The sequence below is a fragment of the Oncorhynchus nerka genome, linkage group LG23, assembly GCF_034236695.1.
Source record: "Oncorhynchus nerka isolate Pitt River linkage group LG23, Oner_Uvic_2.0, whole genome shotgun sequence".
Taxonomy (NCBI): domain Eukaryota; kingdom Metazoa; phylum Chordata; class Actinopteri; order Salmoniformes; family Salmonidae; genus Oncorhynchus; species Oncorhynchus nerka.
This window is the reverse complement of record NC_088418.1, coordinates 19132666-19147529: the sequence shown is the minus strand read 5'-3', so window position 1 is coordinate 19147529 and position 14864 is coordinate 19132666. Positions and strand designations below refer to the sequence as shown.

Sequence of the window (14864 nt, the reverse complement as noted above, 5' to 3'; positions counted from 1 at the left end):
AATGAGCTAGGTCTCTTGAAGGGACAGGTAGATACATAAAGACCGGCAGTACCGCAATACAGACAACTCTGGGTCTCAAGTCTGCGTACGCGTTCGGCTGGAGACAGCCTGGTCCTGCAGAGCTGCATCGGCTCGGGAAGATGTGAATGGGCAGTCTCCAGAGGCTCTTGGAGAACTCGGGGAAGCTCGGATGGGGGCTGGAGGAGGGGTGGAGACAAGTCAGGTGAAACAGATCAGGGAGAGACATACCCAATAGGGCAGTTACACAACAACAGAGGAAGAAAACCGAGAGGCTGTAACATACACTGTCAGCTGGCACAGGGTTGGGAGTAGGAAAGCTAGACCGGACATAACGGATGTCCTGCTAACAAGGGTGTGAACACGAATGGCTGTGTTCACACAGGCAGCCCAATTCCGATATTTTTCCCACTAATTGGTCTTTTGACCAATTATGTCTGATTTTTTCACAGCAGATATTTTTTCAGAGCTGATGTCAAAAGACCAATTCGTGAAAGAAGTATCATATTTGGGCTGCCTGTCTAAATGCAGCCGTTGTGTCCAGCAATCCAGCCTCAGCACTTGGCCAATGTGCTAGTATCGCAGCAGTAGATAACCCAGTATGATTGATTGCTGAGTGTCAGTGTTTGACATTGTCAGCTACTGGAGGGTTTTCTTGAAAGAAACAATAAGTAGAATCAGTGTGTATGAGTCGAATAAACCAATAAAATAACTAAATGAATAGGTTAGTTAAAACACCAGTTAAGGAAATGCAGGTATGTGTGTTTATACTCAACTGGTTGTCTGGCTGTTACAGAGGAATCATCACCCGTCAAGTAAAGCAGAGCTCTTTTTACAGGGGAGGATGACAGACTGAACACAGGTAAACAAGAGGCCCTTGTGATGTGCTGTCCTCCTGGGGACCAGAAACAGGATCCCATTGAAAGACACGATGACCTGGGGGATCTGTCTAGCTTGGTCTCTGTCTGTGGACAACCCAAAAAACCTGTGGACAACCCCCCCACCCACCCCCTCATCCTCTTTGCCTCTCTCAATTCATTTCAATTTAAGGGCTTTGTTGGCATGGGAAACATATGTTAACATTGCCAAAGCAAGTGAAATAGATAATAAACAAAAGTGAAATAAACAATAAAAATTTACAAATAACATAACACTTCCAAAATAATAAAGAAAAACATAAATGGCATGTTAATCAAATCAAATCAAATGTATTTATATAGCCCTTCGTACATCAGCTGATATCTCAAAGTGCTGTACAGAAACCCAGCCTAAAACCCCAAACAGCAAGCAATGCAGGTGTAGAAGCACAGTGGCTAGGAAAACTCCCTAGAATGGCCAAAACCTAGGAAGAAACCTAAAGAGGAACCAGGCTATGTGGGGTGGCCAGTCCTCTTCTGGCTGTGCCGGGTGGAGAATATAACAGAACATGGCCAAGATGTTCAAATGTTCATAAATGACCAGCATGGTCAAATAATAATAATCACAGGCAGAACAGTTGAAACTGGAGCAGCAGCACGGCCAGGTGGACTGGGGACAGCAAGGAGTCATCATGCCAGGTAGTCCTGAGGCATGGTCATAGGGCTCAGGTCCTCTGAGAGAAAGAAAGAGAGAAAGAGAATTAGAGAGAGCATACTTAAATTCACACAGGACACCGGATAGGACAGGAGAAGTACTTCAGATATAACAAACTAACCCTAGCCCCCCGACACATAAACTACTGCAGCATAAATACTGGAGGCTGAGACAGGAGGGGTCAGGAGACACTGTGGCCCCATCCGATGATACCCCCGGACAGGGCCAAACAGGAAGGATATAACCCCACCCACTTTGCCAAAGCACAGCCCCCACACCACTAGAGGGATATCTTCAACCACCAACTTACCATCCTGAAACAAGGCCGAGTATAGCCCACAAAGATCTCCGCCACGGCACAACCCAAGGGGGGGGTGCCAACCCAGACAGGAAGATCACATCAGTGACTCAACCCACTCAAGTGACTTACCCCTCCTAGGGATGGCATGAAAGAGCACCAGTAAGCCAGTGACTCAGCCCCTGTAATAGGGTTAGAGGCAGAGAATCCCAGTGGAAAGAGGGGAACCGGCCAGGCAGAGACAGCAAGGGCGGTTTGTTGACTTAAAGGTTGAGACCGAGTGTGCGTCTCTCACATGGGTAGGCAGACCATTCCATAAAAATGGAGCTCTATGGGAGAAAGCCCTGCCTCCAGCTGTTTGCTTAGAAATTCTAGGGACAATTAGGAGGCCTGCGTCTTGTGAACGTAGCATACGTGTAGGTATGTGCGGCAGGACCAAATCAGAGAGATAGGTAGGAGCAAGCCCATGTAATGCTTTGTAGGTTAGCAGTAAAACCTTGAAGTCAGCCCTTGCCTTGACAGGAAGCCAGTGTAGGGAGGCTAGCACTGGAGTAGTATTTAGCACTAACTGAAGTTTATTTAGTGCTTTATCCAGGTAGATGGAAAGTAGAGCATTGCAGTAGTCTAACCTAGAAGTAACAAAAGCATGGATTCATTTTTCTGCATCATTTTTGGACAGAAAGTTTCTGATTTTTGCAATGTTACGTAGATGGAAAAAAGCTGTCCTTGAAACAGTCTTGATATGTTCGTCAAAAGAGAGATCAGGGTCCAGAGTAACGCCAAGGTCCTTCACAGTTTTATTTGAGACGACTGCACAACCATTAAGATTAATTGTCAGATTCAACAGAAGATCTCTTTGTTTCTTGGGACCTAGAACAAGCATCTCTGTTTTGTCTGGGTTTAAAAGTAGAAAGTTTGCAGCCATCCACTTCCTTATGTCTGAAACACAGGCTTCTAGCGAGGGCAATTTTGGGGCTTCACCATGTTTCATTGAAATGTACAGCTGTGTGTCATCCGCATAGCAGTGAAAGTTAACATTGTGTTTTCGAATGACATCCCCAAGAGGTAAAATATATAGTGAAAACAATAGTGGTTCTAAAACGGAACCTTGAGGAACACCTAAATTTACAGTTGATTTGTCAGAGGACAAACCATTCACAGAGACAAACTGATATCTTTCCGACAGATAAGATCTAAACCAGGCCAGAACTTGTCCGTGTAGACCAATTTGGGGTTCCAATCCCTCCAAAAGAATGTGGTGATCGATGGTATCAAAAGCAGAACTAAGGTCTAGGAGCACAAGAACAGATGCAGAGCCTCGGTCTGATGCCATTAAAAGGTCATTTACCACCTTCACAAGTGCAGTCTCGGTGCTATGATGGGGTCTAAAACCAGACTGAAGCATTTTGTATACATTGTTTGTCTTCAGGAAGGCAGTGAGTTGCTTCGCAACAGCTTTTTCAAACATTTTTGAGAGGAATGGAAGATTCGATATAGGCTGATAGTTTGTTTATATTTTCTGGGTCAAGGTTTGGCTTTTTCAAGAGAGGCTTTGTTAGTGCCACTTTTAGTGAGTTTGGTACACATCCGGTGGATAGAGAGCCGTTTATTATGTTCAACATAGGAGGGCCAAGCACAGGAAGTAGCTCTTTCAGTAGTTTAGTTGGAATAGGGTCCAGTATGCAGCTTGAAGGTTTAGAGGCCAATACTATTTTCATCAATGTGTCAAGAGATATAGTACTAAAACACTTGAGTGTCTCTCTTGATCCTAGGTCCTGGCAGAGTTGTGCAGACTCAGAACAACTGAGCTTTGAAGGAATATGCAGATTTAAAGAGGAGTCCGTAATTTGCTTTCTAATAATCATGATCTTTTCCTCAAAGAAGTTCATGAATTTAGTACTGCTGAAGTGAAAGCCATCCTCTCTTGAGGAATGCTGCTTTTTAGTTAGCTTTGTGACAGTAACAAAAAGGAATTTCAGATTGTTCTTATTTTCCTCAATTAAGTTGGAAAAATAGGATGAGCAACTGTAAGGGCTCTTCGATACTGTACGGGACTGTCTTTCCAAGCTAGTCGGAAGACTTCCAGTTTGGTGTGGCGCCATTTCCGTTCCAATTTTCTGGAAGCTTGCTTCAGAGCTCGGGTATTTTCTGTATACCAGGGAGCTAGTTTCTTATGACAAATTTTTTTAGTTTTTGGGGTGCAGCTGCATATAGGGTATTGCGCAAGGTCAAATTGAGTTCCTCAGTTAGGCGGTTAACTGATTTTTGTCCTCTGACGTCCTTGGTTAGACAGAGGGAGTCTGGAAGGACATCAAGGAATCTTTGTGTTGTCTGTGAATTTATAGCACGACTTTTGATGTTCCTTGGTTGGAGTCTGAGCAGATTATCTGTTGCAATTGCAAACGTAATAAAATAGTGGTCCGATAGTCCAGTATTATGAGGAAAAACATTAAGATCCACAACATTTATTCCATGGGACAAAACTAGGTCCAGAGTATGACTGTGAGTAGGTCCAGAGACATGTTGGACAAAATCCACTGAGTCGATGATGTCTCCGAAAGCCTTTTGGAGTGGGTCTGTGGACTTTTCCATGTGAATATTAAAGTCACCAAAAATGACTTATGATTAGAAGATTAGAATATTATCTGCTATGACTACAAGGTCCGATAGGAATTCAGGGAACTCAATGAGGAACACTGTATATGGCCCAGGAGGCCTGTAAACAGTAGCTATAAAAAGTGATGGAGTAGGCTGCATAGATTTCATGACTAGAAGCTCAAAAGACGAAAAGGTCATTTTATTTTATTTTATTTATTTATTGTAAATTGAAATTTGCTATCGTAAATGTTAGCAACACCTCCGCCTTGGAACACCATTTCTCTCTCTCTCTCTCTCTCTCTCTCTCTCTCTCTCTCTCTCTGCAGATCATCAAGCGTAATCTATCCAGCCTATTCAAAGGTCCACAAGGTGCAGTGGGCCTCGCTCAATTAAGTAGGTCAGTCTTCATTACATGCATACATTTGCATATGGTCTATGTTAAATTCAGGCACTGAAGCGAAGTTGGTACTGTCTAACTGGCTAGGGTAAACTATACCCTTACATTTTATTAACACCAGATTCAGTTGTCAAACCAATTAAATTTACAACGGCCATGGTAAATGTCAAGAGCACAGATTTGATGGAAATGTGTGCTTTATTAGGTACGTTTAAGTATTTTCAAGCACCAGAGACGTTATTACTTTTCATAACATTTTTTATACTGCCAGTCCTCCTTCAGATTACATCTCTATCAACAATGACCTCCAAATATTTCATGTACATATAAGACTGACCATAGATTTAGAATGTATCGATTTACAGCAGTGAGTGACCTCATAAATACCTGTTCCATTCTTAAAACCATTCTCAGTAGAATACCAAATCATGGAATGGTAAGAATTCTACCCAAATCTGTGCTGCTGAAGTTTTGGATCAAGGTAACATTCATTTATTTTCCATCACCCCTTATCATGGTGCCATCTATTGGCGCTAAATGATACTGACTGAGATTAGTGTATCTTGAATGTGTTATGAAATACCCATCTGGCTAAAAATACACTTGTTGACAGGGCTGAGTAATGTCACTGTAAGGTATGTGTGTGGCTTTAAGGTATCTTATGAACCATGTGACAGATTTCATAACACTAATTGGGCGAAGTCTGAGATGTGGGTCATAGTCTATGCTATTTACAAACATGGGAAGGGGACCAGATCGAAGGGGACAAGTTAATTTATATGCCCTACTTTTGACTCCGTCTTGATGTCTTTAAGTTGAATTACATTACTCTCTTAGGGCTTCCAATAGCCAAAGATCAATCTCTTTATCTCCAAGTAAAAGAAAACATGTTGTTTTTGCTTTTCTATTCCTGTAGGATGAGGGCCCACTTAGGTACTTATATCTACATGGAAGTAAATGTAGCAGTAAATGACTTGAGAAATATGAGAATATAACACGAAAATAGTCTAACATTTTCCACATTTATGTCTCAACATGAAAGGCTTATTTGTGCTTATTTCTTCTGAGTTTCAACTGTATGCTAACTGTGTACAGAATGTACACAGTAAGGTATTAACAGCAACAACAATACACTAGCTCTTTCCCTGTAGGCCTCAGACCTAGTTATAAACCAAATTCAGTTGCTTGGTTACAAAGAAAAACGTGACAAAGCTTGCAGCACTCACAGTGCACCCAGGCCAGGCTGACAGTTAAACACAGGGCCTCAGCTGCGTCCACTTAAAAACGTCGGAGCGATGCACTTCCTGGTTTTTATTTACATGGCTCTCGGTGGCTCTTATATATAATTCACAGCCAGGGAGATGGAATGATCCTCGACAAACACGGCCGTACCTTGGGAGAGTATTCCTGTGTCTTCGCTCTGGAGATTGCACCCTCTCTGGCTCTGCACTGATCTGGGGGTGGTGGACTGACTCCAATGCTGGTAAGAAACAAAACATCATATTTTTCTTCTATTCTATGAGTTCAGAACAAGTGAAACTTGATGAAAAGTCATAGAGGTTAGGTTAAATAGGGGGAATGTGAGAATCGGTGAAACTTATTTATAATTGTTCAGTTAAAGACAAGCTATACAGTCAAATCAATGACTATTCACTCTTTTATTCTACTAAAAGGTGGGATTGAGAGTTGTTGTGCATGTTCATTCTCTGCTACAGTGGCAAACAGCCGGCTGTGTCATGTCCTTAGCTGTAATGTGATGAGCTTAGTTACAGTGAGACAAGTCTATTGCCATGGATACAAGGGATTATGACAATATCTATTACATCAAGTTCTGGTTCTACGAGTAATTCCATTGTTCTACTGTCTACTTCATGTGTAAAGGAGAAATTAAGAGCTTTGTTACGATCCTTGAAGTAGTTAGAACCATAGAAAACTGAATAACATATTGATGGAACAGGTTAAAGCTTAACCAAGGAAACCACCTTTAATCAAACTTGTTAAACACTAAACTCATAACAAGTTGCACCTCCTTTATTTATTCAAGCACCATGGCCAAGGGCAACAAGCAGTCAAAAGAGCCCAAAGGCCGGAAGATCACCCTGAAGATGGCAAAGCTGGCACTGAAGCTGACCGTGGATGGCAAGCGTCGGCTGGACCTCAGCAACATGGAGATCGCCAGCTTTCCCAAGTGCATCCTGAAGCTGTGTGATGTGGACGAGCTGGACCTGAGCCGCAACATGCTCAAGAAGATCCCTGACTCCATCGACAAGTTTGTCAACCTCCGCTGGCTGGATCTCCACAGCAACCAGCTGGACCACGTTCCGGAAGCTATCGGGCACCTCCAGAACCTATACAGCCTCAACCTGTGTAACAACCTACTGAGCAGTATAGGACTCCCCAACGAGATCGGCCTCCTGCAGAAGCTGAGGAGCCTCAACCTGGGCATGAACCTCCTTGAAAGCATCCCGTCCTCCATCGCAGCCCTCAAGGAGCTGCGCCACCTGGGTCTGTTCAACAACCACCTGACCCGGGTGCCCGAGTGCCTCCGCAACCTGCCCCACCTTGAGAGCATCAACCTGAAGTGTAACCCAATCCCCTCGGGGGATGACAAAGGCATAGACCCCATCCAGAGGGTGGAATGTCTGTACCTGGTGAGGGAGAGCTGCCTGTGTGCCTCCTGCCTCAAGAAGGTCAAAGACGCCAGGCAGAGGTTGGACAGCAGGCTAAGCAGAGCACCTGCTCATGGGAGGTCCATCTTCGCCGGCCTGATCACACCCAACTCGGTGGCGCAGGAGGACCAGGGCACCTGGAGGTGATTGAGGAACCAGGGTTGTGACTAGATGGAGTACAGCTATGACCGGAAGTGACTTTTCATGGCAGGTTAAGCTAACCCTAACCCTTTTCCTAACCTTAACCTAATACTCCTAACCCGATACATTATTTATCCTAATCTGCTGCGTACGTTCTCCTAACCTGCTACAAAAAAAGTTACTTCCGGGAAGCTCTATTCCACCAAGACAGAACCAGGAACCAGATCCTCCATGATCATCAAAAGGTCACCAAGGACAGATTATTTAGGATGAGAACAGTCCAGGGGCTCCATTGCAATAGCTGCTTATTACAAACTATGTATATTAAGCATATCAGGAATTCTGGTAGACAAAAACATTACAGAGGTTACAGTCATACATCCGTAACCACAGCTTTTTATAAGTGTTCTACTCTACCACCCTCTAGAGTTTGGACTACTGTAATGTTCTTCAACAAACTACTAGAAGAAAACCTGCCTTAGCTTCACTATACAGTATTCTCATTTGGTGTATTCTAAATCATTTCACATGTTTCTGTTAATAAATATGATTTCATTCTCATTCTTTATCTGATTATCTGTCTCCTCTGTTCCAGTAAGGAATCACACTAGGCCCAAGACAACAACATCCCAGACATAGTTTTTATTTTGTATTTTACCAGGTAAGTTGACTGAGAACACATTCTCATTTTCATCAACAACCTGGAGAATAGTTACAGGGGAGAGGAAGGGGGGATGAATCAGACAATTGGAAACCTAGGAAAAAAATATACAGTACCAGTCAAAAGTTTGGGTGGTATACAGAAAATAGTCCATTTTATGGCAAGGACAACTCAAATAAGCAAAGAGAAATGACAGCCTATCATTACTTTAAGAGATGGAGGTCAGTCAATATGGAACATTTCAAGAACTTCTTCAAGTGCAGTTGCAAAAACCATCAAGCTCTATGATGAAACTGACTCTCGTGAGGACCACCACAGGAAAGGAAGACCCAGAGTTACCTTGTGCTGCAGAGGATACGTTCATTAGAGTTGCCAGCCTCAGAAATTGCAGCCCAAATAAATGCTTCACAGAGTTCAAGTAACAGACACATCTCAACATCAACTGTTCAGAGGAGACTGCAAGAATCAGGCCTTCATGGTCAAATTGCTGCAAAAAACAACTACTAAAGGACACCAACTAGAAGAAGAGACTTGCGTGGGCCAAGAAACACAAGAAATAGACATTAAACCAGTGGAAATCTGTCCTTTGGTCTGATTTTTGGTTCCAACAGCCGTGGGAACTCCTTCAAGATTGTTGGAAAAGCATTCCAGGTAAAGCTGGTTGAAAGAATGCCAAGAGTGTGTAAAGCTGTCATCAAGGCAAAGGCTACCTTGAAGAATCTAAAATCTAGAATATTTTTTGATTTGTTAAACACTTTTGTTTACTACATGATTCCATTTGTGTTATTTCATAGTTTTGATGCCTTCACTATTATTACATTGTAGAAAATAGTAAAAATTAAGAAAAACCCTTGAATGAGTAGGTGTGTCCAGTCTTTGGACTGGTACTTTATGTTTGGCTTGACAATGACAGTGAAGTAGGCAAAAGCACAAACTGATCTGGGACCAGGCTGGCAAAGACTGCCAGCACATTTCTGCACCAACCGTGACGGCTTGATAAGGTCTGTGCACACACCTCAGTGGAACAGCCTTGCTATTACCCTATCTTCCATTTTAATAAACCCTTGAGACACAAGGTCATCACCATCTCCAACATTACACCGTATTTACCATACGGCTGCCTGGGGCTGACGCTGACCGGAGAAATGCTGAGTCAACAAGAAGATGAAGACGCTAAATCGATAGATTAACTAGTTAGCCAACAGAAACTACACAGTATTGATCTGACCATTATAAGATCTGGTCACTATCAATGTTAAGAGGTGGTATCTTATAAGATCCACCTTTCTGTGTTCTCTCCATGCAGCCTTGTCACAGGTGAGCAGTCTAACATGCTTTGCTTTACACACTGCTCACCACTGTGTCAGCGCTATAGGAAATCAATGCACCAGTACACACACACACACATGCACACACTCACTCCGTCAGTCAGGCTGGCAGAATGCAGTGGAGCAGAAGCCGTATGTGTGTGTGTGTGTGTGTGTGTGTGTGTGTGTGTGTGTGTGTGTGTGTGTGTGTGTGTGTGTGTGTGTGTGTGTGTGTGTGTGTGTGTGTGTGTGTGTGTGTGTGTGTGTGTGTGTGTGTGTGTGTGTGTGTGTGTGTGTGTGTGTGTGATGGACTTTAACACTCATCATTCAGACATACGTGGCAGCCAGTGCATACTCTGCTGTCAGAATGTTCCCCATCACATCCATTAGCAGATGAAATGATGGCCCTTGCTAATTGCCAGTGACAGGGTAATGGGGGTTTAGGCATTGTGTCGGGGAGAACGGGGGCTGCAGGGGCACATGGGAATCAACTTTGTCTCTACAGACGTTACAGGTTTGAACTAATAAGCCCCAATTGGATTTTTCACTGGTCAATTATGACTGTAGAATGCACTCAGCGTGGTTGGAGTCCACCTCCCACATCAAATTATTACCACAGATGTCTGTATTCTGGTATAACTGAATATATAGTATTAAATATTTAGAAGAAGATTAAAGAATGATTGGCACTGGAATAGCCCAAACAGTGGTTATAGGTTTTCATTTTCAAATTCAATTACATCATTCATTACAGTAAGGGCCCACCCCAGATGTGACCCAGATTTCCATTCATCGCATCCTAAATAATTGTCAGTATAACAACAATCTGTGAAGTAATTTAGTCTATACCTGTTTGTAAACGACCCATTCATTTCTTTAGATGCCAGATATTTAATGAAGTGTAAGTCCCCAGCATTCCGACTAACGCTACATTGAATATAATGAATACTATGTTTGGCACAGTGTCAACCATCAAAAAAAATCTTTACTGTAGAAACGAATGGTGTAGATCTGCAAAGCCTTCTGTCAATACAGGCACTGCCAAACACCCCATAAGAATGAATGGCTGATTCTTGAACACACTGCAAATCAATAAGTCATTCTAAGTCATCACACCTTTAACAGACAGCCAAGACAATCTCACAACAACTACCACACGTGTCCATTATGAAAATGTACTTAGGTTAAACTATTCATATCAGAGGAGGCTGGTGGGAGGAGCTATAGGAGGACAGGCTCATTGTTATGGCTGGAATGGAATGAATGGAACGGGTCAAACATGTGGTTTCCATATGTTTGATATGTTTGATACCCTTCCATTTATTCCATCCCAGCCATTCCAGTGAGACAATCCTCCTATAGCTCCTCCCACCAGCCTCCTCTGATGAATATTTAACTTGAGAGCAAAGCTCTGGATTCCCATTTGTAGACAGTCAGCAGTATCGCTAGTCAGCATATTCCAATTCAGTACAAGGACATGCATTGACACAAGAAGGCTACATGTGTATTATAAACTGGGTGGTTCTAGCCCTGAATTCTGATTGGTTGACAGCAGTGGTATATCAGACAGTATACCACAGGTATGAAAAAACATATTTTTACTGCTCTAATTACATTGGTAGCCAGTTCATAATAGCATTAAGGCACCTCAGGGTTTGTGGTATATGGCCAATATACCACGGCTAAGGGCTGTATCCAGACACTCAACTTTGCGTTGTGCCTAAGAACAGCCCTTAGCCGTGGTATATTGGCCACATACCACACTCCCTAAGGTCTTATTGCTTAATTACTGTACAGCATTGCTTGCAGGTTTTCACACAGCTAGTGCTAAGCCATGATATTTCCCATTTCAAACAATCCATCTTAAACCACTAAACAACAATACAACGTGTGATGCACCTCTGAAATAGACATTGGAGCCCATATTTCATGAGCAGCCCAGTGGTTATGACTGAACAAAAACAGCAGTGCCCAGCCCAACCCTAACCATAGTCCTATACGCTACCCATGGTGGTGAGGTTTTTATTGCTGTCTCATTTTGGGCTTGTGCTAGGGTGTGTGTTGCCCTCCCCCTCTGGGCTCTGTAATAAGAGCATCTGTGGTCTACAGGGCAGTGCTGATTCAATTGCAATGGAGGATTTAAAGCTATTATCCTCCATACGGGAAGAGGAGCATGAAGAGGGGGAGAACAGGAGGAGGATGAAGAGTAGAAGTGGAGGATATCTGGGCTACTGCTGCCTGACTGAGGGACATATTCTTAGAGAGATGTGGAAATAAGGGAAAGAGAAAGGGAGAGAGAGATAATATACAGAGATCTAGAGATGACAAAGGCAGAGATAATATACAGAGATCTAGATACGTGAGAGGCATAGAGAGATCATATACAGAGATCTAGATACGTGAGAGGCATAGAGAGATCATATACAGAGATCTAGAGATGAGAGAGATAATATACAGAGATCTAGAGACGAGAGGCAGAGAGAGATAATATACAAAGATCTAGATACGTGAGAGGCATAGAGAGATAATATACAGAGATCTAGAGATGAGAGAGGCAGAGAGAGATAATATACAGAGCTCTAGAGATGATAGAGGCAGAGACTCGAGAAAGAAAAGGAAGAACACAGAGGGAGAAGAAGAGAGAAAGTGAGAAAATGACAGAACATCTGTGAAAAACAGGGAAGCACACAGCTGTAGCCGATTAAGATGGTAGCTGCCAGCCAGAGAGAGAGGAAGAGTGAGAGGACGAGAGAGGGAAGACAGCAGCTCTACTCCTCGTGTGTTTCAGCCTCAGTGAAGCCTGCGCTTGGAAGGACATTCTGGTCACACACAGGCATTTACCTGTCAGTGTGGTGTAGTAAGAGTGGGATGAGATCCGCCGTGGTCACCCTGGTGATGAATAATGCAGTAGGGATGGGTGGAGGACACTGAGCGTGTGCGAGGAGGAGGGATCCCTCCCCCTCAGCCTCAGCCCCCTAGCCTGCTGTTGCTGCTGCTGCTGTTGCCTACTGCAGAACGTCAGTGGTAGAGAGGAGAGAAGAGAGGAGAGGCACGACAGAGGAGAGGATGGTGTGTTGAGAGAGAGTGATAGAGAGCAAGAGCAAGAGGGGTGGGGTGCCGGACGGACGGACAGATGAACATGCCCAGTGTGGTATTCCTGCGATGACAGCCATGCTGAGTCCCAAGATTAGACAGACCAGGAGAGGTGAGAGAGCCGAGCGCGTTGTATTTTTCTCTACCACTACTACCTAACCATACTACTACTACTACCACTACATATCTGAATGGAGCATATGGGCGGTACACACGGGTCGTTCTACTACGATGCTGTCAATGACATCATCATCTCTTGTTTCATCTTGATAATGCTGATCTGATGCTTGTCTGTCAATTGCTGCTTTTGATGCATTGAATGGTGAAAGTCAAAATGATGCAGGTGTGTTTAAATAGTGAATGTGAAAAGGTGAATATCACTAGATATAGGGATAGGTCACTTTGTTATCTTTGTTCTGTTATTCTCTCTAAAGTAAAGATACAATTGAGAGTGTACGAGAAACTAAATGGATTCATGAAATAGATTAAATTAGCTTTGTGGTTCTAAGATACACACATTCTCTGCATAGATGTTGTAATTGGAATGTGATTGCTTCCTTTTATTCATTCAACAAAACACATGACGAAATTCGATTTCAATTCCTGGTCCATAGAAAATCTATTTCCTGGTCCATGGAAACCTCATTAAATAGCCCACATCGCAGCTGTTTCCCTCTTCTCCTCACCATGTTTTTTTGGAATGAGAGATCCCACTACTGTACTATATTACACATCATGGACAGTACTGACAGCTAAGCTACAGGCACAGTAGTACACCCACACACACAGCATAGATAAGTAACCCCCCCCCCCCCCCCACACAGTTTCTCCGGCAACGCAAACACTCCACTAATTCTCAATGGGTTAATACATTCATCAACCACAGAGGAGTCGGTGGAAATTATGCACCTGTAACTCTACAAGCCCCTTCCCAGGCATCATAAATCACACAGCAACCAGATTCGTGAAATAGAATTTCTCAAAATGGATTCCATGCTTGGAGAAAAAGAGCCAGGTAATTTGTCTTGTGGCTAATAAGTCTACCCATTGTGACGGGTTAATGGATAGCTATTCTTCGACGTGGAGAGGGTGTGATGATGACTACACAGCTCAAAAGTGCATTCAAAATAGCGACTGGATATCATAGGCTATTGTACGTGTGTGCAATGCAATCATGCAGTCATAATTCTCTAGGGTCATGGTGACTATCTCTGGGTTGAGTTTTCACCCACGTTGAAACATCATAGTGTAAGGTAGGTATGAGATCAACAGGAAAACAGCCACACTTAGTCTATGCCATTACTATGGATCAGAGCCATGTATTTAGCTAACGTGGCTGCATCATAATGCTCATTCTAGACATGATATTCCTCATGTAATGTTAATGGGGAGCCAACATGGCTGCCATAGAATGTTGTAGTGTCATGTAAATGCATCATAACGCTCATTCTAGACATGATATTCCTCATGTAATGTTAATAGGAAGCCAACATGGCTGCCATAGAATGTTGTAGTGTCATGCAAATGCATCATATTGCAGAAGCCTCAATGTCTCAACTCTCCAAATACATGGCTCTGCTATGGATTAAATCATGCAATGTGTAATTACTATGGGTTAGACATATATAGCATACACTAGTAGCAGCACATTGAAACATGCTAAATAAACAAATTATACAGAGCACATCTTCGCTGGCGCTTTTAGACATTAGCTCATTGATTGATGGTATTGATGAAGATCATACACAATATAAATGACTCATGATGCACATCCTTGGTAGACTATTCTCTGGGGTCAGGGGGTACATGATACATAGAATCAAGATGGTGGACCACCAATCTACTACTTGTTCATTGAAGATAACTATAGATCATATGGAGGGGAAAGCGTGTGTGGGTTTGAATCCCAGGGCTACTGGGAGAGTGAATCATCCATTTATTTAACTTTAAACATGGAAAGACCTAGTATGAACGCACACTCAATGAATTGCTAGTATTTTGTGAAAATGTTCACTTTGAACCACAGTCCCAATGTTACATATTGAGTGAGACCACATTGTAGCTACACCCATGTCAACCCTATGGAAGGTATGAATCACTGTGAGGAGAA

The 14864-nt window shown here is 43.0% G+C and overlaps 2 protein-coding genes across 2 annotated transcripts in view; both read left to right on the top strand.

Moving 5' to 3' along the window:
* The first annotated feature begins 6096 nt into the window (after positions 1 to 6096).
* LOC115106161 (leucine-rich repeat-containing protein 18-like) lies at positions 6097 to 9124 on the top strand. The gene is made up of 3 exons (XM_029628718.2): positions 6097 to 6366; positions 6928 to 7695; positions 8289 to 9124. The coding sequence occupies exons 2-3, from the start codon at positions 6932 to 6934 to the stop codon at positions 8302 to 8304; spliced, it is 780 nt and encodes a 259-aa protein (XP_029484578.1). The 5' UTR covers positions 6097 to 6366; positions 6928 to 6931; the 3' UTR covers positions 8305 to 9124.
* Positions 9125 to 12204: 3080 nt separating this feature from the next.
* The window catches only part of LOC115106408 (rho GTPase-activating protein 22-like), a 43794-nt gene continuing 41134 nt past the window's right edge, over positions 12205 to 14864 (top strand). The window contains exon 1 of the mRNA XM_029629114.2: positions 12205 to 12866. Coding sequence (XP_029484974.1) covers positions 12824 to 12866 — 43 coding nt within the window. The 5' untranslated portion in view covers positions 12205 to 12823. The remainder of the gene's footprint in view (positions 12867 to 14864) is intronic.